This window comes from Alternaria viburni, assembly GCF_023758015.1.
Source record: "Alternaria viburni strain BMP 2772 chromosome Unknown scaffold_1, whole genome shotgun sequence".
Taxonomy (NCBI): domain Eukaryota; kingdom Fungi; phylum Ascomycota; class Dothideomycetes; order Pleosporales; family Pleosporaceae; genus Alternaria; species Alternaria viburni.
Window position 1 is genome coordinate 1,449,018 of NW_026055770.1, and position 24,765 is coordinate 1,473,782.

At 53.6% G+C, this 24,765-nt stretch overlaps 7 protein-coding genes across 7 annotated transcripts; 4 read left to right on the forward strand and 3 right to left on the reverse strand.

Annotated features, from left to right (window-relative positions):
* Positions 1-3,183: 3,183 nt before the first annotated feature.
* On the reverse strand, positions 3,184-6,525 carry J4E79_000533 (uncharacterized protein; the record flags this gene model as incomplete). The annotated part of the gene is made up of 1 exon (XM_049349449.1): positions 3,184-6,525. One exon carries the CDS (start codon positions 6,523-6,525, stop codon positions 3,184-3,186), a length of 3,342 nt encoding a protein of 1,113 aa, XP_049216236.1.
* Positions 6,526-7,267: 742 nt separating this feature from the next.
* On the reverse strand, positions 7,268-8,916 carry J4E79_000534 (uncharacterized protein; the record flags this gene model as incomplete). The annotated part of the gene is made up of 2 exons (XM_049349450.1): positions 7,268-8,486; positions 8,618-8,916. The coding sequence occupies 2 exons, from the start codon at positions 8,914-8,916 to the stop codon at positions 7,268-7,270; spliced, it is 1,518 nt and encodes a 505-aa protein (XP_049216237.1).
* A 667-nt stretch (positions 8,917-9,583) lies between these two features.
* Positions 9,584-11,092, forward strand: J4E79_000535 (uncharacterized protein; the record flags this gene model as incomplete). Its single annotated transcript, XM_049349451.1, has 1 exon — positions 9,584-11,092. One exon carries the CDS (start codon positions 9,584-9,586, stop codon positions 11,090-11,092), a length of 1,509 nt encoding a protein of 502 aa, XP_049216238.1.
* Positions 11,093-12,400: 1,308 nt separating this feature from the next.
* Positions 12,401-13,792, forward strand: J4E79_000536 (uncharacterized protein; the record flags this gene model as incomplete). Its single annotated transcript, XM_049349452.1, has 2 exons — positions 12,401-12,846; positions 12,907-13,792. 2 exons carry the CDS (start codon positions 12,401-12,403, stop codon positions 13,790-13,792), a joined length of 1,332 nt encoding a protein of 443 aa, XP_049216239.1.
* A 1,015-nt stretch (positions 13,793-14,807) lies between these two features.
* On the forward strand, positions 14,808-15,753 carry J4E79_000537 (uncharacterized protein; the record flags this gene model as incomplete). Its single annotated transcript, XM_049349453.1, has 4 exons — positions 14,808-14,871; positions 14,920-14,954; positions 15,010-15,236; positions 15,330-15,753. The coding sequence occupies 4 exons, from the start codon at positions 14,808-14,810 to the stop codon at positions 15,751-15,753; spliced, it is 750 nt and encodes a 249-aa protein (XP_049216240.1).
* A 3,756-nt stretch (positions 15,754-19,509) lies between these two features.
* On the forward strand, positions 19,510-20,328 carry J4E79_000538 (uncharacterized protein; the record flags this gene model as incomplete). Its single annotated transcript, XM_049349454.1, has 2 exons — positions 19,510-20,021; positions 20,076-20,328. 2 exons carry the CDS (start codon positions 19,510-19,512, stop codon positions 20,326-20,328), a joined length of 765 nt encoding a protein of 254 aa, XP_049216241.1.
* Positions 20,329-21,637: 1,309 nt separating this feature from the next.
* On the reverse strand, positions 21,638-23,810 carry J4E79_000539 (uncharacterized protein; the record flags this gene model as incomplete). Its single annotated transcript, XM_049349455.1, has 2 exons — positions 21,638-23,659; positions 23,715-23,810. The coding sequence occupies 2 exons, from the start codon at positions 23,808-23,810 to the stop codon at positions 21,638-21,640; spliced, it is 2,118 nt and encodes a 705-aa protein (XP_049216242.1).
* Positions 23,811-24,765: the final 955 nt, after the last annotated feature.

Below are 24,765 nucleotides of genomic sequence, written 5' to 3' on the forward strand. Positions count from 1 at the left end.
CATGTCTCAGGCCCGGCTACTTGTTTGTCTGTTTCAGCGCAAGGCCCAGTACGCTCGAAAGGTCGGGCAGATGGGGCGGTGTTATTGAGCGGTGATGCAGCAGAAGATGTTAGAGAGGTATATGAGGGCGTTGAGACTCTGATCGCGATCGGTACACAGGCGGGGAAAGTTCTCATATTCAACATCCTGGGCCTACTGATACATGAAATCGCACTGGGAGTTTCCGTTACAGCCGTCGAATGGGTCGGCGATATGACGGCACCTTCTCTCCTCCCGATTCGCGGATCGTCACTATCCCCCGAGCCTCGTCCGGTTGTCGATATTATCGAAGCAGAGCAACCGACATCCTCGGATGAGGGAACAGGTACTGTCAAGAAGGTCTCATCGTCTCACAAGCAAGCTGTGACAAGCAGGGCAATCCCCATACGACCTCCAATAGATCTGTTCTCGGATGATCCAAGAGAGCCCAAATCCAGAGTTCCTAGTCGGAGAACTTCAGATGTGTTGCGAGGCTCACCCCTACGCGTCGAGCGAGCGCGCGAAAGACCCGTAAAGAAGGCTTTGGTGCGACCGCGAGTCTCCATTGAGACCTTTGAATTGCCTCCACGTCCTTCTGCTAGTGGCGTACCTGATACCAAAGTAGCACATTCCTTTTTCAGAGCGGATCCTTCGATTCACGAAAGCCGAAGATGGCCACAGGTACATCCGGCGCCAAGTTTGTCAACACCTATGCGAGCACAAGCCTGCTCCGCCTCCCAAAGATCCGCCAGCTCGTCTCAGAAGTCCGAGCTTTCAGATGAAGACCAGGAGTGGTTCACACCTCCCTCTACGCGAAGATGCAAAGGGAAAGCTCCACGACGTGATCTGAGCCCAGACTCATCTCTGATCACGCCAACCGTCACGTCCATACGCCCGATGCCCTTTATCAAAACCTCTCCTACTACGTTGGATACGCCTAGTAGAAACTACTCTCGTCCAATCTCCCGGAAAATGAAAGAACGATCTGGTACACATCAAGAAGCAATGATGGAAGGATCGAGAAGCTCAGTGATCGTACCGAAGGCCGCTGGACGCCATGTCACCATCCTCGACCCAGAATTATCATCGCCTCTCGATAGCCCGAGCAGTCTGTACTCGCGTGCCACCGCGCATATGTTCGAGAGACTCCCAGTAGGAAAGGCAAAAGAGCATAGTACTGACCAGCGACCTGCTCTCCCAGCTGGACCTAAGACTCAAGTCTTGAAACCCGCGCTTGTCAACGTCGATCCAGATCCAGTACTGTCCAGCAGTATATGCTCATCTTCAACTTCAACGCCAAATAAAATCATAGACGCAACTTCCGAACGAAGGTTCACCGATATTGCAGGCTCGAGCGAAATGAAGACAACGCCGCATACTCCACCGAGCCGCGTAGTCGCCTCCATCGCGGCTGGCTCTTCTTCGTCTTCGTTCGATATCATTTACTCTCTTCCATGCCGACCAAAGGCCGAGATTAATTTTGTGCAAAACCATAGCCCTCGCAATCCGACGACTGCAATACATCGGCAGCTCACGCCGAGTTCGCTCGACACGCGGGCAGATTCCCCGAGCAGTGTGTACTCCCGCTCCATCTCCGGCATGGCTGGAGGTGCAAGCCATGCCAACGCTGTCATTGAAGATACCGATCAGTCAGCGTCGTCAAATGCGCCCAGGACGCCGCAACATCAACTTAGTATCCACGCGCTGGGTACGCCGATATCTACCAGCTCGCCGACTAGTCTGTACTCGCGGCCTACGCCTCGTATGTTCCTCGACCGCTCACATGCTGTTGATGGGCCGCCTACAGAGAAGGCAAAAAATGTCGGGTCAGGTGTTGTGACTGCCAAAGCAAGGACGGTGGCGGAGGAAATGACGTGTTTAGCTGAAGACCAAAGGACGCTGAGACAGGAAGTAGCGGCGTTGAGGGAGGAGTATCGCGTTCTCAAGGGTGTGTTGCTGAAGCCGAATGTATGAGGTGTGCAGGTGTTGTTGTACGGCATTTCCTTCTCCTATCTCCTCATGTTCTTGCCCTTTCTTTCACCGCATCCTCGTAGCGTAGCAAATAACACAACCAGTCCTCAAGACATTCTTGAGCCTCATATCTTAAATCCACCCTCCCTGCCCCCAAACGCCCGTCCTCCTCTTCCCTTCCGCCACACTCCCACCACTCCCTCCACTCATCAACTTCCTCTCCTCATCTTCCGCGTAAATACTTCTCACACTGCCCCTAACACTGCTTCTCTTCCCGCCGCTGCTTCCATACGCAGACCCAGCATGTCCCCCACCTCGCCGCGCGATCTGAGTATCTTGCTCGACAACCGCCTTCGCCATCTTCCACAACATCCACGTCTGACACGAGATCAACACCAGCACGAGTAAAAGGACGATGAGAATAGCGAATGCGATGAAGAGGAAAAGTACGGTTTCGTCGTCTCGAGGAGGAGGACCGGAAGGAGCGAAGCTCTTGCTACCCATGTTCGCTGGATTGTAGGTTTGCTTGCCGTACGATGCTGTCGGATGATGATGATGACGATGATGATGACGATGCAAGAAGGAAAGAGGTAGCCAAGGAGAACAATTGATTAAATGAGGTGCCTGGCTCGGGACTTTAGCAAACACCGAGTATGGGTTGGGCGCGGACCGATTTGAGGGCAACGTAACGCTGTTGCAGATCTGTTTCATGGATACGAGGACAGATCGGGAAGATCCATGCTGACAGTTCGCGTTCACTCGGGTCCACGCCAAGGTCTAGAACAAACCACGGAAGCAAGGATGCGAAGCAAGGGAGGGTTTTGGAGAATGATGGTATTGATGAACAAATAGAGAAATCTGGTACTAGATACAAAGAGGTCGTTACACTACTTCTTTTCCCATTACCGTAACAGTGACACCGTGCGCTATGCAATACAACCGCGATATCGTTACCGCCGTTCTGTCCTAACAAACAAAGCGATGAAGCCAAGCCGTCGAGTCGTGAGGTAGCAATGCCAGTGCCGGGTACTTTCATGACAAATGAAACAATATGTTGCCCAAAGTGATGTGTCCAAAAAAAGTGTGAAGGAGAATAAGACAAGAAAGAAATGACCGTCCTGCAGTGACAGCAACAAGACAAACCCCGAATCTTCAAACGTCGTCATGCGAATCCAGATGGCAAGTCGCAGCAATCTATGCAGCAAGCGGCTCCTCTCCGTTGAGCTCGTCATCCTCAACATTCTCATCAACGCCGAAGCCGGAATCCCACTGGCGCTTGGTCGTCTTCTTCTTGCCCTTCTTTCCGATCTTGACCTTTTCGCTGACCTTGGACACCTTGCCAGTGGCGACACGGTGAAGATCAACGCCTTGAGTCTTGACTTCAATGCGCTTGAGCTTCATCTCCTGGATGGCCTGTAGAGCGTCCTGGTTGCGGCGCTTCAGGTCGTCAGCAAGACGCTCGTTCTGCTCCTGAAGTTGACGTTGAGAGATTGTAAGGGCGTCGATGGTGGCACGTGTGTCCTCCTCGGCGAGGCGGAAGCGCTCCTTCATCTCTTCGATCTGAGCCTCAAGAAGTACAATGGTCTCGAGACGAGCATCACCAAGAAGACGCATCTCTGTGAGCTCGGTTGTGCGCTCCTCAATCATCTCCTCGTACTCTGTGCTGCGCTTCGCAGACGCGTCTTGGAGGCTCCTGATGGTGGCTTCTTGTGTCTTGATGACAGTGTTGAGGGAGTCGACTTCAGTGGCGTGAGCGCCGACAATGTTCAGCAACTCATTAGCCTCGGCCTCAACACGTCTTGAAAGGGAAAGGTTCTCCTTGCGGTAACCCTCGTTCTCGCCCTTCTGGAGAGCAAGTTCGTCCTCAAGGCTGTCGATCTTGCCCTTGAGAGCGGTCGTGTCCTCCAGGTAGATACGCTCCTTCTCCGTGACCTGGTCGAAAAGATCGTTGATCTCGGCTTGCTGTCGCTGGATCTGGTTGTTGAGGTCCGTGATGTTGGCCTGGAGCGACGTGATGGTAGAGTTGGTGGAGTTCTCTAGCGCGACGTACTTGTTCTTCAGGTCATTGAGCTGAGTAGCAAGGTCGGCAACTTGAACGTCACGATCCTGCTCGAGTTGGTCGCGGGCGTCGGTCATGTCGGCCAGATTGTTCTCCAGTGTCGCAAGATCGCTCTCGAGACCAATGATCTGCTGTTCCAGCTGGGTGATGGTGTTCTCCTTTGTCTGACGGAGTTGGGACTCAGCAGCAAGCTGCTCGTTGAGATCCTGCTCGCGCTCATCGGCCTCTTCTGAAAGGTCAGCAATGGCGTTCTCCTTCTCCTGCTGGAGTTGGAACAGCTTGAGTCGCAGCTCGTTAGCCTGGAGACCAGTGTCGTGAAGACGGGTGTTGAGATCTTCGATCTTGTCATTCGCCTCGTCGAGATCAGCTTCAGTCTTCTCGCGCTGAGCCCGCTCGGAAGCCAGGTTCTCGCGGGTATCGGCAAGCTGCTCCCTGAGCTCAGTGATGGTCTCGTTCAGGTTCTCGATGGTGTTGGCGTGCTGGTACACCTGCTCGATTTGCTCATCACGCTCGCCTTCGGCAGACTCGCGGGCGGCAGTCTGGGCAGCTAGACGCTCCCTCAGTGTAGCCATGTCGGTGGTGATGTTATCAACATCGGTCTCCATGCGTGTGATGCTATCCTCCAACTCCTCGATGTAGGTATTCTTTTGTGCGACGTCAGCCTCTGCGGCATCGCGGCCCTCCTGCTCGATGCCGAGATCAGTCTCCAGAGCTTGGATGCGCTCGGTGTATTCCTGTTCCATGCGAGCGATCGTCTCGTGGTGGGTCGTCTCGAACTCCGCTGCGGTGACGGTAACGGTGTCAAGGTCGACGCGGTACTTCTCGAGATCTTCACGTAGTTGTGCCAAGGAGTTGTCCTTCTCTTCGTTCTCGTCTTGCAGGCCAGCGATGTGACCATCTTGCTCGGCAAGCTGGCGCTCTTGTTCGGCCGACAGTGTGGTCAAGGCAGTGTTGCGCTCCTCGAGATCAAGGATGACGCGCGCCTTGTCTTCGTTCGCCTTGTCGAGAGTGAATACTTCGGATTCAAGCTGCTTCACGCGCTCCTCTGAGTCGCCAAGCAAGTCCAGAACACCCTCGTACTGTCGTCGGAGAAGCACTTCGGTCTTCTGGGAGCTGTTGATAAGAGTGAGCTTCTGCTTGAGCTCGTAGAAGATGCCACTGAAGAGCTCTGGGACCTTCTGAAGAAGCTGTTGGTTGGTAAGGCCAACAGTGGTACCGGGGAAGAACTTCTCGATTTCGGCGCGAAGGTCCTCGAATCCATGGCGCAATTCGGTGAGGATTTCGCGAGAGGAAGCACCAGCCTCGATGAAGCGGAGGTTCTGCAGCTCGATGGTAATTAGGCGCAGCGCACCTTGAGATTCGCCCAGGGCCTTGCTCATCTGCTTCAGCTCCCGCTCGTAGCGCTCGATAGCTTCGTCTTCAATCTTGTCCAGGATGATCTCCTCGCCTTCAGTCAGGCTGTCGCGGTTGAGCTGTGATACGGTCGGCAGAGACTCGAGTGTCATCTGGCTAGAGATCTCCAGCGCGCGGGAGGAGTACTCGCCGGTGGGGGTTGTCACCATGTCGAGATCTTGCGACATGTTCAGCTCCTCGGGGTTGACCATGACCAGACCATCCTCGTCGTCGGACAGCTCAACTGGCTCGTTGTCGTCGCCGTTGTATAACGAAGACGCGCGCAGCTCGTCGATCTGCTGGCGGGCCTCGTCTAGCTCCACTTGCAGATCGTTGGCGTCTGCGTCTTCGAGGTCGATCTCGCCAAGTCGGCGGGCCTCCAGACGGTACTCCAGGTCCTTGATCTTGTCGTCCTGCGCCTTCAGCTGGCGACGTAGCTCCAAGAACATCTTCTTGTCCTTCTTCTGGTGGTCCTCGAAGTCGTTTACTTCTTGGCTCAAGTGGCTTCGGCGGAGGCGGCGACGGGCGCGGCCGTCGAGGACTTGTGTGAGGGGCGCAAACTGGACGCGGTTGCCGTTGGTCTCGTCGACCTCGTCGACGCGTTCGATGTGAAGCTGAGCTGGCATAGACATGCGAGAGCGGCGGGTGTTGGTGAAGCGGCTGCGGGAGGCACCGACGCGGTCGAGATGGGGCGTCAGGCCAGGGAGGGGTTGTGTAGAGGCAGGGCGGTTGAACATGAGCTCGTCCTCGTCCTCGTCGACGGCGACAGGAGGCTCCGAGTGTCGGCGGTTGTAGCGGCGCGTGGTGGTGCTGCTCTGCTCGACATTGATGTTGTCTCCCTGCTGCGACCGCGAGAAGGACTGCTGGATCTCTTCGGCGATCTGGTCCTCGTCGTCGTCGGCCTGGACGCGCTTGCTGCGCTTCGTCTGCGAGAGCTCTGCCGAGGGCGACGCGGTTCGCTTTATGGCAGACGTCATGTCGTCGGTGGGTGTCTGGTTCTTGGACGGGCGGCCGCGCTTGCGTCGAGGAGCGTCACCGGGACCCTCGTGGTGGTGCTCAGATGGTAGGCCACTGAGGCGCGCCATGGTTGAGCGATTGGGCGGTTTTCTGGCTGCGAGTACCTTCTGAATACGGTATTAGACAACGGGAGCTTCCGGGCGGCGGCAGTGAATGGTCGCGACACGTGGAGCTGGAGCTGCGTACCTGGCCAAAATTTCGTCAACAGAGCAAGATCGTCAATCGGCCCGTGGCTGGCAACAGCGACTGTTGCAGTTGGTACAAGCGGAAGGAGCGGAGGGCGCGGGTGTGGTGGGGTACGGGGAGAGACAGGGCCAAGTTTGTCTATATTCAAAAAATGGTTGACGGGCGCCTGTTGTGGTGGGCGAAATGGGGTGGTTGGGTGGAGGCTAGCACCTTTGCTACGTCAATGCGAGCTTGCGGTGAGTCGAGCCGCGAGTGGTCGAGCTTTCACGCTAACCCAGCCCTGACGTACACGCGACTACCGGCGCCCTCTACGCGTTTTCACCCAGCGCCATCTCCCGTCTGGACTGAAACAGGCTGTGAACAGGTTTGTTACGTGTGAACTACCACCCCCATCAGCCACTGTCCACTCATTATACCATGCGCACAACGTCACCGTAAGCCATTCACGTAGTACAGGACGCGTTTGAGCCTCTAGTCCGCCGATCGTCATTCTTCTAGACCTGCAGCCAGCTGTCAGGGCAACACGGCCCCGGCGTGCATCACGATGCTTTTGAGGCGCTTGCCGATGCAATGGATCTCCCCACGCATTCCCCGATATCCAGCCATCTTCGGTACGATTCGCTGTCACTTCTTCAATAAGAAGTCGCTTTGGAAAAACAACCCCTTCGTTGCGCTCGCAACCCCATACAACCCACCAAGCGGCCATGTATCCCAGAACTGCCGGTATGCCCATTCGTTCCACGACTCCGTCTTCATCACGCTTTTCCCTCCGGCAACGCCTTGCAGATCGACCTTCACTTTATCGTAAACACTTGGCAAGCTCTCGGCGTGGTACTTTCTCCGCAGGTCCATGTACTTCTTCTCGTCGTAGATATCCCAGAACTCCTGCTCGGTGTAGTACGCATGCGCGTACAGACACTTCATGCCCCCTAGCTCCGTGACTTTGGCTTCAAAGTCTCTGTTGAGCTTGATGAACTCATGGGCGTCGCTCGGTCCCATGTCCCAGATTCCCACGTCGAGGAGAATGTCGTCTTTGATATTGTTACCTTGGGAGAAGCTTCGCTCCCCACGAGGCGCCGACTTCACTGGACACAGCCAAAGCGGCCAGATACCAGTCCTTTCGTCGGTCCATCGAACGAATTCTTCTGCCGCGTCATATGGTACACCGTAATCTTGGATGATAGTCCGGGATGCGAGACCCGAGCGATGCAGAGCATGTACCATTGTCCGGGAGTACATGAAGGGATCTAGTAGAAAGCGTGTGAGACGATTGAAGGGCGTGACGAAGTATTTGAACGCGCGCAGCCCTGACCAGAAGACGCCTCTGTCGTAGCGGAACAGATAGGACTGAACAGGCACAAGCTCCTTGTATGTTGTTTTCTCGTCCTGGGCCCGCTTCAGATTGTCCTCTGCATGCATGTATAGCCAGGGGTCTGTCGCTTTGTCGAAACTCTGAATCCTTCTATTCATTGGAGCATCATGACCATCTGTCAAGCGACCGATCATAACCACGCCACTCGTCATCGAATACATGATGCCGTCCATGTATTCGACCTCGAGATCATCTTGGTATCGTCGAAATTGCTCGACGGCCTCATTTGTTGAGCGAACTGGAATGTACTCCAACTCAACGTATCGACGTGCGTCAATGAGCTCCATTTTGAGTAGGGTAATGACGCCTAGACTTCCGCAACTTCCTGCTGCTGTGAAGAACAGATCGCGGTTTTCTTCTGCCGATGCCCATACTACCTCGCCGTTTCCCAGGATAAGCTCAATGCCGGAGATGGTGCGATCGAACAATCCGTACTTATAGGAGCTGCTCTCGCCACTGGTGCCAGCGAATCTGTCAATCTTAGTTAGCAGTTCTCTATGCCATATAATTTGCTCAGACGTCTTCGGCTTTCTGTTCATCACTATGAACTTGATAGAGGGCTCGAGTGACTACTGGGCTACGTCTTGCCGTTAATCACTCACCCGCCACCGACTGTAATGTTCGGGAGTTCCATGACGACTTTGGGCAGGAAACCTTTGGCCATTGTAGCTTCCACAAGTTTATCCATCGGCACGTTCGGCTCCACCAATACCGTCTTTTCAGTCTCATCAAACTGGAGCACATGGTTGAGTGAGCTGACATCGATAATCTGATTCCGATCACGAGAGGATTTGCGTGTTGATAGTGTAGAACCATGGTAAATGCGGAATGGGGTCTTCGAAGCACTGAAGCGGGCGACTTGCGATGCCAGAGTCGCTACTGTAGAGTTGTGAGTATCCATAGTGTGCGTGTAATGATGCAATGAGATGTAACGATGTTGTCGGGCGATCCGAGGATGAAAGGAACATGGTGTGGCGATGCTTTTGATGTATACATAAGCTGCAGGGCTGAGCCTTCTCCACTACCCGTTGGATCCTGCTAAAGTCAACATCTGACTATCCGCCCCGGACCAAAAGCCGCTCTTGTGTGGGTGTGGGGCGAAGGATCCGTATGCATTCCTCTTCATGGTTTCAGCCATTGTAGATATCCAGGCGACGAGCTGTCATTGATGCTGCTCCAGAGAAACCATAATCGCAATCGTATGCGCGGGCGTCACCTTCCGCATCTTGGGTGATGAGATCGGGCGCCCCATAGGTACCGGAAGCGCGGAAGATGATCCACTCGCTAAGAACGCTGACGTACGGCGTTCGGGAAGGTTTTTCCACCCCCAAGATTTTGGCTTGCGCATTGAATACGAAATACGGCTCAGGCAGTAGCTGGCAGCTTTCAGCATACTGTTGTCGCGACTGCGATAGTAGGAAAGAAAGATTGGTGGTTCAAACTCGTGAATCCGCGGGTAGGTACGACCGCTACTAGCGCAGCCTCTTCAGCCTCATCTCGCAGCCACACATCACGCAGGAAAGCAACACCAATCGCATCGCTGCAGTCGGCTCCACACCATCTTCCAGATGGACAGTCACCGGGCTACCGTAGAGACAGTACGTTCTCGCATACAGCATTTCTACCACAACAAGACCGCATTTCGTGTTTATCATGGTAGCACGAACAGCACCCGTCATGCCCATTTCGACCGAGATGCTATCGTGGACGTAAGCTCCCTCAATCACGTCCTATCCATCGACAGAGAAAAAAGAACGGCGCTTGTCGAACCAAATGTTCCCATGGATGCATTGGTCAAGGAAACCATGAAGGCGGGCTTGCTGCCTCCTGTGGTTATGGAGTTCCCAGGCATCACCGTAGGAGGAGGCTTCGTAGGCACAGCAGGAGAAAGTAGCAGCTTTAAGTACGGATTTTTCGACCGTACAGTGTTGAGCGCAGAAGTGGTTCTGGCAGATGGCACGCTTGTCACGGCATCCCAGAACGAGAATCAAGAGCTGTTTGAGGGTTTAAGAGGTAGCTTTGGAACACTCGGTGTGCTCACGCTGGTGGAGATGCAGCTTGTTCCTCTCAAGAAGCTGGTTGAAGTTACCTACCATCCAACCTTTTCCTTCGACAACGCGACAGATAAGATTCAATACCATACCACCGACGAAAGGAACGATTACGTTGACGGAGTTCTGTTCTCCAAAGGTGCCGGAGTGGTAGTAACAGGGCGCCTCGTTGACAAAGACCGTACGCCCGACTTGCCGATTCAGAGATTCTCTAGACCATGGGACGAGTGGTTCTGGATACGGGCAAAGAAGCTTGCGGCAAAAGGCATCATCACGAAAGAGCTTGTCCCTGTGGAAGACTACCTGTTTCGCTATGATCGAGGAGCATTCTGGATGGGAATGTATGCTTACAAGCAGTTCATGGTCCCTTTCATGTGGTTCACACGCTTCTTGCTGGACTACTTCATGCACACGAGGATCATGTATCACGCATTACACGTGTCCGGATACACGGATCGATTCATAATCCACGACATAGCGTTTCCAGCCGCCAATACTGCGTCTTTCTTGCAGTATTCAGATCAGGCTTTCAACATATATCCGCTGTGGTTGTGTCCGCTGCGGCAGGATGGTAGAAGTTCGATGGGTCATCCCAAGCCGTTCGAAGGTCTTGTCAATGGGAAGGAGAAAGGCGTTTATGACGGCAAATATATCAGCGTTGGTATCTGGGGCCCGTACTCTTCCAACGAGACTGAGTACTTTCGCGCAAATCGTGAGATCGAAGCAAAGATGCGCGAGCTGGGTGGACTGAAGTGGCTATACAGCCGAGTTTTCTACACCGAAAACGAATGGTGGCAAGTCTACGATAAGCGCGAGTATGATACGCTACGCAGCAAGTACAATGCAGATTCCCTGCCAACGATATGGGACAAAGTCAAAGACCGAGGAAGGAAGGAAGAATTCGGCCCAGGCCTGAAAGGTATGCTGAAACGCATCGTGAAGAGCAACGCTTTCTTAAGTGGACTCTATGGCATCTACAAGGCGGTCAAAGGTGGAGATTACATGTTGAAGAAGAAGGTTTCCTAGAACCAAAGTAGTCAAGAATCAGCTGTGTAGTGCAGACATGTGGTAATGAGCAAGTCTTGAATAGTACAAAGCCCATAAGGGGTTAGCGGCGTCTTCGGGCTGCCGGAGACATCCTCGTGGAACATGAACTGAAATCTCCTCACGTTATCACCTCTCGACTACAGTACCTCATGCCCCGCCTCTCGCTGAAAACCATGATTTGATATTCCTGCTACCGGAGATAGCTGTTCTAGAAGAAGATGCGCGATCGTCACGGAAGCCTCGTTGCCGTCGCAGAGCGGGCCATGACGTTTAGGGGGCACGGCGCGCCTTCTGCGATCAAGGCCGAAGATTCCAAATTCTTAGCGCAAGTCAAACGATCAACAACACGGACATTGCGACCGTGCTCAATTACAACCCAAAGGCAATTATAATCGCGTCATTATCGAGGATTTCGCTACCCAGGTATCAAGACGCGAACGTCTTGTTGCTTACACATTCGCGTTGTGTCCAGTCACAGTGCAGCGTGGTCCCGAGCATTGGTCTGGTTCCGACCACGCACCTTCATGCAGGTCGTGTACCGTCGCTACTTGGGTACTTCCGAACCACATCACGAGGCTATTGCAAATACAACCAACGATAACTTCGGCTGCAAGGAGTCCCTGCGTCTCTGTCAACCCACCGCACAAAAGCACAAGTGAACGGTTCACGTCAGCGCGAAGACTCGCTGCGAAACATCTCCGTGGCCTAACCGACCATATACGTATGTTATGGACGCGTTCTAGGCGCAGGGAAGCACATTTCAGTGTACCTGCGTACCGTAGCTTCCGCCTATGGTGGCGAGTAGTCTCATTATACAAGAGCTAACGGCTGCCATACTTCATCGATTACCCAATCCAGCCTATGATGCCCCACGGAGTCCCACTAACTACTGGGGTAAAACCGCGCTCGGCGCGGGACTACTTGCTTTGGCACCTCACAATCTCCTTCTTTCGGATGTCGCCTTGCCGGTACTTGAGTTAGCTGCTGATTCTACCTGCATATGGTTCCCTGCGGTACATTAACTAGACGGCCGATAATCAACTATTGGTTGCACAACGTCAATTCGGATGAATAAACTGTTCGGCAGCGCTATGGAAAGTTCGATCGACGAGTTCGCGCGCTTTGGATTTGTTGGTAGCTCCAGTATTGGAAGGGTTGTAATGTAAGGGTGCAGGAGCCAGTCGTGTGCTGTTGGTACTATATAATGTGGCGGCCACATTCGGTCGCGAATGAACCACCAGTACTCAGGTCAAGTCTCACTTCAACTCACCATTCTTCCGCAACAAAATGGCTCCACTCAAAGCATTGCTACCCCTCGCCCTGGCCAGCGTCGCTGCCGCCAGACAATGCGCAAACTTCATGATACAGACCCCTATCACCTCGCGACAGGGACAGTTCAAGGAAGTACCAGTCGAAGGTAACCTCGACGTCGGCGCATTCGTAGCTAGCTTCAACCAGTTCGGCAAGAACTACAGCGCGGAGCTTCTTGAGGGTTACCAGACCCTTCAAGGAACCTACAACATCTCTGCGCAGTACTGTAAGCCAGCCAGCGGTAGCGGAAACACGATTCAGCTCTTGAGCCACGGTATCGGCTTTGACAAGACTTACTGGGATCTGGAGTACGAAAACTACAATTACAGCTACGTCGACGTCGCGTTGGCCGCTGGTTACAGTACGCTCGCGATCGACCGTCTCGGTATCGGTAACTCGTCTCACGGAGACCCCTTCAACGAGTAAGTGACAACTCTATAGCAATCGTTGTGTACCACATACTAATCAGGTCTTTTCTTCAGGATCCAAGCACAAGCGGAAGTCGAAGCCCTCAACTCTGTCACTACACAGCTGCGTGAGGGCAAGATCCCAGAGATCAGCTGTGCATACGAGAAGGTCATCCACGTTGGCCACTCCTTCGGCAGCGTCCAGTCCTACTGGCTCTCCGCCCTCTACCCCGAGAACACCGACGGTGTCATCCTCACCGGTTTCTCCGTCGCCGGACAGTTCCTCGCATACATCACTGCCGGATGGAACCTACACAGCGCTCGTCTCAACCAGCCCCTCCGCTTTGGCAACGCTTCCAACGATGTCATTGAGAAGATCGCAAGCGAGTACGACCTAAGCGACAACATTGTCGGCAGTCTTCAGAAGATCCTCGCGGCCGCTGGTGTAGACCTGACCTCAGACGAGGTATGGAACGAGCTTGCGACCACAGAGGTCCTTGACTTGATCAACGGATACAACAAGACCGTCACCCAATACGACTACCCCTCCGGCTACATGGCACACTCCGACCTCACAGCCCTACAGTACGCTTTCCTCCAGCCCGGCAACTACGACGTCGGCCTCGCTCTCGTAGCCGAGAAGACCAAGCAGCCCGTCACCACCGGCGAGCTCTTGACCATCGGCGGCTCACCTGGCTCGTCTCCCTTCACTGGCCCCGTTCTCGTCATCACTGGCGAGACAGACGTTCCTTTCTGTGGAGGCAACTGCTACGGCCAACTCATGGGATCTAACGCTTCCAACATCCCTGAGGGCGTTGCCATGGCCTACCCCAACGCTTCTGCTTTCGAGTCGTACATCCAGCCTAACACTGGACATGGGTTGAACTTCCACTACAATGCCACTGCTGGGTATCAGGTTATGCAGGACTTCTTGGCTAGCAACGGGCTTTCTGCGCAGTAAGCGTCGTACTTTGTATTGTGTGTCGCGTCTATTCTTCCGTTGAGGCTGGGCGCTGAATGCGCATTTCGCAAGTTTGACGCATATTCTAAACTAGCGTCAGAGAATGAATACGCATTCTTTGTAATATCATGCACAAAAACCGTCACCTGAAAGTTTTGCGTGTTGTATTTGATGTGGCTTACTCATGCACATGCCTGTCGCAAGCCATAACCGATACTGAAGTACCTGGGTTGACTTTCTAAGCCTTGACTAAGTGATTGCAAGCAGTGACACTCAGGCACGATGTCGCTTGCCCGAAAACTCCGCGCAAGCGTGGTGACCAAATGCTGATGAATAAGCCTTGTCATTGCTGACTTTACAGCTAGGTATGCAGAAAACGCTCGGCGTCTCCACACCTCCGTGCACGACAGGGAGAGCTCAGAACACCATTGATGGTTATCGCACCACATGTCCTCGCCCATTGCACCACTGATTATCAAAGTCTTACTCAGAATGTCGCCGTCGTATACGACGCCTCAACACCAAGGATGTCGACGATGGCCCGCTTCGCCCATGCACGACATTTCGACTAGGACCCGTGATGCGGGGCTATATCATGAAGGTAGCCAATGCTGAGCCGTGAGGCTGGCAAATAATCTGGGTACAGTGTTTGTCATGGCTTTGATAGCATTGCAAACAACAATATCTCCGGGTCGAGATGGTAGTCTGAATCTGCACCAGTGCAGGACTTGGTTACGTTGCTCCGCCTTAACATGGACCTAAACTGTGTTGTGCGAGAGTGGGCTCCCGGGGCCAAGGCGTGGCGTGCCGATGAGGTATTTGCGCAGTGGAGTAGATGCCATTGAACGGGGTTTGGGCGGGAGGTAGGAGTCAAGGTGGATGAGGCTGAAGACTCTGTAGGCGTATAAAGAGGTCTTGCAACTGCTCTCAAGTTACACATCCATTGCAACAAGATCGGATACTTCTCAGACTCCGGAGCATAGCCTGATATACCGATCATTCATCAGTCGTTCAGATGAAGTTCAGTTCCGCCATCGCCCTCGCGGCCCTCACGCTGCTCAACACCGTTCGCAGTGACGGTACGATTGTCCCGCAAGTCAGATCTTCCAGCAACTAACATGCCTCAGCTGTACCATGGGAGCGCATCGACAAGGACAAGGCGGTGAGTCTTCTTCATACTCTCCAACCCCATATCCCTATCTAACGTCCCAACGTAGCTCCTCCTCGTTCTGGACTTACAAGTTGGCCTCTTCCAGCTAGCCAGAGACTGGGACCCAACCCTCTACAAGCAAAATATCCTGGCGCACGCCGAACTCGGCAAGGTCTTTGACATCCCCGTAATCATGAGCACGTCTGCGGACCAAGGACCCAATGGACCGTTGCCGAAGGAGATGCTGGAGATGTATCCTGATGCGCCGCTTATCCGACGTCAGGGCGAGGTCAGGTAAGTCGTCTTCCTCATCGTGATCACTATACCTTGTGTCAACACATCACAATGCCCACTTCTTAGAAAACACCCCTCCTAACACATCCCCAGCGCCTGGGACAACGAAGCCTTCCGCACCGCCATCCGCGCCACAAACCGCACGCAAATCATCGTCGGCGGCATCACAACCGACGTCTGCACCACCTTCCTCGCCCTCGCCCTGCGCTCAGAAGGCTACTCCGTCTTCGCCAACGTCGAAGCCAGCGGCACCTACACGCAGCTCGTGCGCGACACGGCAAACGCGCGCATGCAGGCCGCGGGTGTCCAACTAGTCTCCCTCTTCTCTATTGTTTGTGACTTGATGCGGGATTGGCGTAATACGCCCGGCGCGAAAGAGCTGTTGCCGTATTTGGACAAGTATCTTCCGGTTTATGGAGCGGTGGCGAGGGGGCATGCGGCGGCGGTGGAGAATGGGTCGGTTATTCCGGGGGAGATTGGGTTGATTACGGGGGGGAATGGGACGGTGCTGTTGTAGAGGGTTGGGAGGGGTGAGGCGGGTGACGATGCGTGGGAAGGCGGAGAGGGCTGGTAGGTGGCGAGTAGGAGGACTTGACGGAGAGGCACATGATGGCTGGTGGAGGGGAGTGTGTACAAGGTCGATAGCAATGTCAACTGCGTAAGAGCGATGAAGTTACAGCACTTTCTCTTTGGTGGGTCAACATTAGTACTGCAGCTCTTGGCGAGACCAAGGGCAAGCCGACGCGAAGACACCTCGGCATCTACGAGTCCAGCCATCCCCTCCACTCCTTGAACCCCAACAGACGTAACGCCTTACTCGAATCTTCAGGTTCTGTCGATGCGGCCACCGAATTGAGCTTCGGCGTGTGTTCCTAGCAACACTCGCCCATGACTAACCGCCGCACGGTCTTCGCATCATGCTTCACAATATGAGCACCGCGAGAGCCCCAAGACGGCAAAAGCCTTATATCCTGACGTACGACCTTTCGATCTATGCATTCCACATCCGCACAAGAGACAAGAGCAATATGAATAAGGTTACTTCGCGGAGAATGCATCCCGAGGTAGGAGCGATATGGCTGGAGGCCTCTGACATGCTTCTTGGCTTGGTATATGTCGGTCTTGCCTGATTCACAAATGGAGTCAACTACGACCGCAGCACAGTACTCGTTGCTTCGACGGTGTCTTAGCAGTCGCACTCTTGTGCTTGTACTTACCTTTGCTCCACGTATGGCTTTCTTGAAACCATCGCCAGAAGACGCCCGCTCAATCCTTACCAGGAACAGCCATCGCTATCATCCCATCCGTCATTTATCTGTACAGGCCGATCATGTCACTCTCCACGCACGTCGTGTCCTCGCCGATTGATCGGGAACGCCGTGATGCGGCTGAATATATGCCAGACATTCCTCCCTCACTCGCTGTATGGCTCATGCTGCGTACAAGGCCCGTCAGCAGACACGGTTTGGTGGGCTACAACAAGCACTGCATGGTCTGTGAGCAGTTCGTGTGCAATTTCTGGACCGAAGTCTGCGGCTTCGCAGTAGAGTGGCTCACGAAGGCGGAAGCGAAGAAAAAGCTGGAGACATTGCCACCACAGCCATATCTCCGACGGAGACTTTCAGAAGACTCAGTCGAAAGATCAGCCCGTACACTGCAGCAGTCAGCTGTGCAACTACCGATGACTTGCCTATCGCCGAATCCTCAGGTATCGAATATAAGCGCGCAGCTTGCACAATTACAAACCTCGATTCGTCCTTGCAAACCTCGCATCACAACGAAAGGCACACCGCCGAAATACTGCAGATGGGATGAAACCAATGTACACACATGCTGCAGCCCCGCGGGCAGTTGTAAAGTCGCAGTCCAGATTCTTACCCCCGGATGTCGGCATATCATCGGTCAAGACTGTCTCCTTCAATGGGTTGTAGCGGGAAAGAACTGGTGCCGCTTTTGCGGCACAATTTGGTTCAAAGAAGAAAAGAATAAGAACAGAAGAATGGCGCTTTTGAGAGAATGTTATCAGGGAAGGGCGGATCACGTCGAGCTTTGGGGCTCCAGTCTTGGGACAGAACATTGCCAACAGGCCGCGACGCAACATGGAGCTGTACGAGAGGGTGAATGGAAAGGTATCCTTACCAGAGAGTTGGAGCGGATGATACTGGGGCAGTGTGGAGACCAGAAAGATTTAGACTCCATGAGAAGGGAGATACTGAAGATGGATCCAAGCTTTGTGGATACTTGGGATAAGCTGAAAGAGGATCTGGAGGAACAGTGCTGTAGCGACGCGATATTACCATGGACCGTCGACGAGTACTCACTGTGGGACCCGTACCAAACATCGAGCAAGCCTAAAGGAATTGAAATTCCCTGTCGCAGGACTAACCGCGCTCCTACAAGGATATCAGTCAGTCCGAGCCTCTACAGCGAGATCGACTTTTCATGAAGACAATCGTTCCGTCGCTAAGACACACAAGAATCTGACCATTTCCACTCTCATGACTCCACTTCATCCGTGATCCTCGTTCAAGAGACATCCAACATGGAATTCAGCGATATGATATCAACCGCGGTTATACAGACCCACCATTGTGAAACGGCACATGCAGCAACCCTGATCTCTATCACTCACAAGCTTTCCGCGGCATTTCTTAGCACATGGAGATCCGTTTCGGAAGCTCAAGCCAGGCGTTTCGTGAGAAAAAGGTAATTCACAACTCCAACTGTTTGGCCTTCCGCCCCGCTGTCGCGCAAGAGTTGCTGTATGCTTAAGTAGCGGCGCGCGGAGGGAACGCCGTGTTCGATAGTCCACGGTATCTGACATGACAGCTGAGACTCTCAAACTCTAGACAAACAGCTGTACGAGCAACACAAACGCGACCGGAAGGTGAGTCGGTGTCTCCGTACCACCTCACGAAACTGTCCGGTCCAGAGCCCTCCAGAGCGCTCGCGCTCTCACTTACCAAGACCAGAAAGGACCCGCGTACTATACGATGTATTGCCAGTACCTGCTTGGCGACGAGAAAAAGAAAGAATATTAATAGCTCAAGCCGTGGGGAAGGACCGAGAGATGTTTATCGTCGTTCTAGCTCTAGCCTCAGGTACGACTCGGAAGGATGCCGAGGAGAGAAGGAAAAATAGATGTGCTATGGCTGGAAGAGGGTTGGTGTACTGGATGTGGACGTCCGTGTGTCGAGAGTAACGTTTCGCAGTCCGTTTTCGAGGGTGGAGCCCCCTGTCTGTGAGTGCGGTACCCGGAGTGAGGTCCGCACCATGACAGAGGACGGAAGTTGCAAACGAGTGAAGTCATCGCTGGAGTGCGCAAGACGATCAGAAACTGAGATGAACACCATCTCTAGCATCATCCATCGAACGAAGGAAAAGTGACGATGCTTGAATCTGTGAGGACGCCGCTAGCCATAACGCGGTTCCCAGCTGCGCCTCCAGCAACCAATGCACCAATGACCTTTGCAATCTAACCCACACTTTCCACCAAACACTAACCTCCCATCAGCTCACCCATCTTATCTTAATGTGCTCACAGACAACCCGCCGTTCAACTACTGTACACACGAGCGCTCATCTCGGCTAAAGCTACAGCAAAAAGGCGCAGCGCAGCGCGCACCCCGGCGTGACCGCTGACTCTAGAACCCGGTCTCTGCTTCCCGCTTAGACCCCGGCGAGATGCTACTGTGCGAAACGGCCGGCTGTGGTGTGGGCGTAGCTGATACAACAGCTGCGCTGAACACAGAATGGGCAGAGGCGGGGGATAATTTTCGCATATAGACTGGGCTGCTGCTGCGCGCATTCGGGATTTCACCTGTTCACCATTTCGAGTAATCTAATCATCAATCCCATCGACGGTTCGCTATCGCATAGCATTGCATGGCATCATCATCCTTCATAAGCACCACCAACACCACACTCCCCTACCCATCTACCACCTTATCTCCATCAGCCCATTACATCAGGCCGCCAGATTACCACCCAACTTGACGCACCAGCAATTCCACTGCTTATCATCAACCACATCGCTTACTTAGGTGTCAAGGCCCAGTCCTTGGTAGGTATGTCATCTTGGAAAAAGTACGCCCGAAAACATCACTAACGGACCGACCAGCAAGGGAATCCCAACCGCTGCGCCTCTTCCCCTCATCTTGGTACAGACGTAACATCGCGTGGCTTTGTTAACACCAAGAGAAAACTACACTTATAATCGTGTGTCTCTCTTCTCTACGGAGAAACGACACCATAATCACCACCACACACGACCATGTTGGCCAGAATCTCTACGTCGCTCGTTGCGACTCTGCTGCTCTCATCGAATACTCTCGCTGCGCCTACACAAACACATTGTCGCTGCGAAATCGTTGCTGATATGCCGTCATCATCCGTTCCCGCTTCTGCTGCCTACACACCCTCCGCCGCACATTGGTCACCAGCAGACCCTTCGCAAAGTCCCGTCGCAGCACTCAATGTATGCGCAAGCCTAGGATCGGAATTGCAGAAACTGCAACACACAGAGCCGGAGCTGTACGACTCGTATATGGCGGGTGCTATCAAGGATGCGCCGCAGAAGCCGGTACCGACTGCGGTGCTGATGAACAGCCATGAGGAGGCACAGTCAACGTCAAGTCCGCACAGGAGAATTGTGTGTCATGCGGAATCGATATTGTCTACGCCAGAGTTCCATAGCTCGTTCATTGGGCTGTGGGCGCTGCAGATGATTGTTGTGGTTGCGATATTGGCTTGCGTTGCTGAGGGGTTACATTTGGGTAAACAATGGTAAGACACCTTTGCTCCTCTTGACTATTCCTCATATACTAACGGTATCTCTAGGATGAAAAACAACAGCTCTCCTGAGCCAGTATCCGAGAAGAGCAGCCTGCGCTTGACTGGTGCAGAAAGGCGTCTCCTAGCCATCCCCACTGGTCCCCAGGAAGCAGATTCGGTGTTCAGCCCAGGCGCAGAGAAGAAGCTACGAGCGTACGAGACGACACGATACTTTGTCACGCAGGCATCGAGTGGACGGAGAGAGTTCATTGCGTATGATGATGATAGCGACGATGAGGCGAACAGACCTGTGATGTAGTGTTACCCACATCACGGCTTTGATTGAATGAATTATTATGTTCCACCTTCCACTACCTGTCCACCGTGCATGCATGTTCCAGCGATGCGAAGGCATCGTGGTAGTGTGGTTCGGTGCTACAACATTTAGTCCAAGCAAACAACAGCGCCTTATCTTTCCCCGCATGTCATGGGGTTTCACCCACCATGACACTTGCGCAAACCAACGTTGTGCCTAAAACATGCCCGACACCTCGTGGTTTTACCCACGAGTACAAATGACAGTGTCTGGGATACAGAGCGCCGGTGTCTTTCCCCCATCGTCCCTCCTTCCTCTTTCGTCCCTGCCACCACCCACCACGAATGTATCGTACAACAAAGCTCGCGATGAAACATCGCATAACAAAAAGAGCAAACGCTCAACAGAACAGTAAAGCAAATGGGTATCGTGAAGCAAGAACAAGAACGCTAAGGCGAGCAGTCTACATACAAGTCACCCGAACGATGCATCGATCCAATCGTGGCAGGGTGCAAACGGTCGAGCCAGGTAGTGGGCGCAAGGATGCATGGCCGCAGTGGACGAAAGTGTCGCGATCGGAAACACATGGAAGCATCCACTCATACCTACCTGAAATGGAAGAAAAGTAATATACAAACAGCGGGGGTATCGCAAGGGTAAAAGAGGAATTAGTGTTGTTGCTTGGTATGGTATTGTCGCATGGAAAGATTAGGTGTCGCTCGGGTTGTCGCTATGGGCATCTCGATAGATGTCATTATTAGGCGGAACTGGGTCCTGGTATGGGTCCAGATATCGGTACAAGTCATCGTGACAGGTCATCGCAGTGGGCTGATCGCAGCTGGGGGGTATCGTAATGGGACAAGGTCGCAGAAGGGGATGTGGTCGCTGGCAGAGCATTCCAGATGGATGCCAGTATTAAGGGTTGGTTTATCGCAGTAGGCAATGGGATGGTCGCTAGGGTATCGCGCGGGATATCGTAGTCGTATTATGGTAGTGTCGCGGTAGGCCAGGGTCCACATTTCACATCACCGGGATGCTGAGAACCGAGGAGTCTAGGTGGAAGCCGTACATTAGATGTTCGTATCGAGGACAGTACTGTGGATACAGTCGTACAGGGGAGGACCAGAACATGGTCTCCAGGAATGGCGCGCTAAAAAGAAACAGGAACAGGATGTCGAACGCCGTAGAGAAATGCCGTATCCAGGAAAAGCGCTAATGTCATGTCGTAAATGTATCGTAGAAAGGACGGAATTTTGGTTGAGGGGAGCCGCGAGGTTCCGCCCCATGGTCGGTAGAGGTTGACAAGGTTGGCTCACATGATGGTGTGGTAACCCTTATCGTTCATGACGTCAATCCAGAACGCGTCTTGGCCCTCGTCAGACTGGCGCCAGGTCTCCTTGATGAGCTGGATCATCTTGCGAAGAGGCTTGTTAGGAAGCCTAAGAGCGAACTCTTGCAAGCGCCTGATGACAAACTCACGAGCGGCGACGACCTCTGCGTCGTTGGCCTGCACGTCGAAGAAGTCAATCGAAGAGACGAACTTCAACTCGGAGGCACACACAACAAGCAAAAGCGGCTGGATGCAGAAGGAACCGGACGAGGAAGGCAGAGACTCGAGTGACCGAATGATGTGCATGGCAAGTGAGTTGAGCCACAGCTTGATGTCGGTAGCCTCGTAGACTGTTTCGAACCGCGGCGTGGGGAAGGCAAACTCGATGTTCTCGCTACCCTTGGTCTTGCCGGATCCCAGGCGCTTGCGCAGGATGGAAGGGAAGACACGGTAGATTTCCAACAAGCCAGACAGACGGTAGGCCTCGGCGATGGTGACGAAGTGTTCCTTGGGGGTACGCTCATCACCAGTGTCAATGACCTGATCAACTGATGGGTAGTCAACAGCTAGGAGGTCCTCTTCCAGTGAGGCGGCGTTCTGAAGGTTCTCTTGTCGTCGACGGAGGTCCATCGAGTTTTCCCGGTCCATCGAGCGCTCCTTGCGAACTAGACGACCAACCTCGGCGAACAGGAAGTGGATCATTGGGGCGATGCCTGTCCATGGATGAGGGACTGTCTTGCCTTGCGGCCCACGCGCAGCAGGAGTGTTCGTCCTGGCGGTGATGCTAGGTCGCAGTCCTGACTTGGGCGAGAAGCTCATGGCATCTTCTGTTACGAAGCCCATGAGCATCTCCCAGTGGATCAAAGACTCCTCAAAGAACTGTGCCTCGCGCTCGACCTCAATTCCGCCCGACCTACTGAAAAGCTTGGGGAGGATAAGATCTCGCGCGATAGACAAGTACTCGAGTCCGAGCGCGTTGCTGTCGTGCCATGAGGTGGTGAGACCAAGTAGCATGATGCTCAAGAACGTCTTGGTCGCGCTTGTGTGATCCCTCTGGGCAAGCGGAAGCTCCAGCTCCAGTGCCTCGCGCGCCTTGCGCTGTAGCTCAAGGCCGGTGGCCGCCATGTTGGGGAATGTGTTGGCAAGATGCGCGGCAGCCATGGATTGGATCGCGTAATTAATAGAAGGGCAGTCCTTGTAGATGCGGCCAATGGTAGTCCGGAAGGGGTTAAGAACAGAATCGAAAGAAGAAAACACAGCGCAGACGTCCTTGAAGTAGTGCTGGACGAGCAGTGACTCCACATCATCCGGAGAGGATGGGTCTGGAGAAGGACTTGGAAGACGATACAAGTCAAGAAGCAACGAACGCGAGAGCCTGGGGCTAGACTCTCGGTTCTGTTCCCGGTCCATAACAGGCAACGAAGTGGAACTCATGTCTTGCTTCTGCGAAAGGTCTTGCATGTCAAACTGAAGGTCCTCCAGTGATCCAGAGTCGAAGTCGATGTTGTCGAATGGATCAAAGCTGAAGTCTTCGTTGGGCATTTGGATAGCGTCAGCGAATCCATCAAGCATGATGGGGTCCATGTTGTTGACATCCTCCATGGGGAAAGGCTCGTACTCGCGAGGGGAATCACCATCCTCGGTAGAGGACTCTTGTATCGAGGCCGGTTCCTCGAAGCTTGGTGGGGACGGGACTGCTGATGAGGCCTGTGTTGTCAAGGGTTGTCGTGTGGGAGGGGAGTTCTTCCTGCCTGCAGGGAGGACGGCAGCCAACGCAGCCTCGATACCACTGGCGACGTTCTGGGGAAGGGGCGACTTCGCTGCCGGTGAAGTGGTAGAGGTGGCGTCGGGTGTTGACCTGGGTCTAGGGGACGCCGACTTGGACTGGGCGGGGTTGAAGACTTCGTACTTTGTCGACCATTTCAGAGTCTTCTCGTAGCCAGGACACGCGACGTTCCTTTTCCTGCACTGCAAGCAACCAGGAGCGGTCTCGTCACATTTGAGCTTTGTTTTTGTCAGCAAGTGGGCCAGTGCAGTAGGCGCAATCGTTGGACTTTACCCTCTTGAGTTTGCATCGACCACATCCGTTCCTGGACTTGGTCTTCTTAGCCTTCAGATCTCTCGCCAAAACCTTGTCTTGAGCCAATGCGGGCATCTTGAGTATCAGGGTAGGGTAGACTTGGTTGGGGGGGCGAGGTCTGGGAATGTCGAACGACAATGGGGTGAGAATCCCGGTGCGAAGTAATAGGACTTAAGATGCGGATCCAGTGAATGCGGATACGACGCTTCAAATGCGCGTGACGGGTCAGTGACACAGCCGATGGTTCCCTTCGCCTATCATTAGACCGGTGTGGGCCAAGATAGCAGCTGATAAAAACATGTCGCTGGTGTGGTTGATGCAGGGTGTCTGAGCCTGGATGCCGAGCTTCGGCCTTTCACCAACCCAGCTTTCCCCGAAGTATCCATATCGTGCATCAGCGTGCGGCTGATTGGCCAGCCACCGCAGTCGAGCGTCGCATTTTCGCTCTTTAAACCCCTCTATGGGAGGACGCCCGCTCAGCGGAAAAGTTGGACACGCGATTGATAGATTATCCGCATCGTCTGAAACTATCATCAGTGGCATGCTTGTAAAGAAGGTTATAGCCAAAAAAGCATCATGAGGATGTTGAGAGTCTGGAGATAAGGCAGATCAACGGCTACCCCACAATCATCCAGAAGTGGGATGAAAGAAGTGGATTTGATAACTATGTATAGTTAGCGCAAGACCTTAGTGCCGCTAGTAGCATCATCTTGCTTCACGATAACCTCAGCCCAAGATAAAGCCACGTCTGCACGCATGCCCCATGACGATGTCGGAGCGTCAACCAACGCAGCGTCCAGGCCTGCTCATATCAGCGCATGCAGTTATCGGCATGACTATCTAGACATCCGACTCTGAGCGACCGCCTCGAACGAAGCGACCTATCACATGAGCTTCGCAAGGTCCTCGTAACACGGTATAAGCCATGAAGACATAGAAACCGTTATCTTCTACGAGGCGGCTCTGCTTCGATCGACAGTTACCAAAGGCGCTACTGCACTGCTTGTCGAGCTCTGCCCTTGCTAAGCAC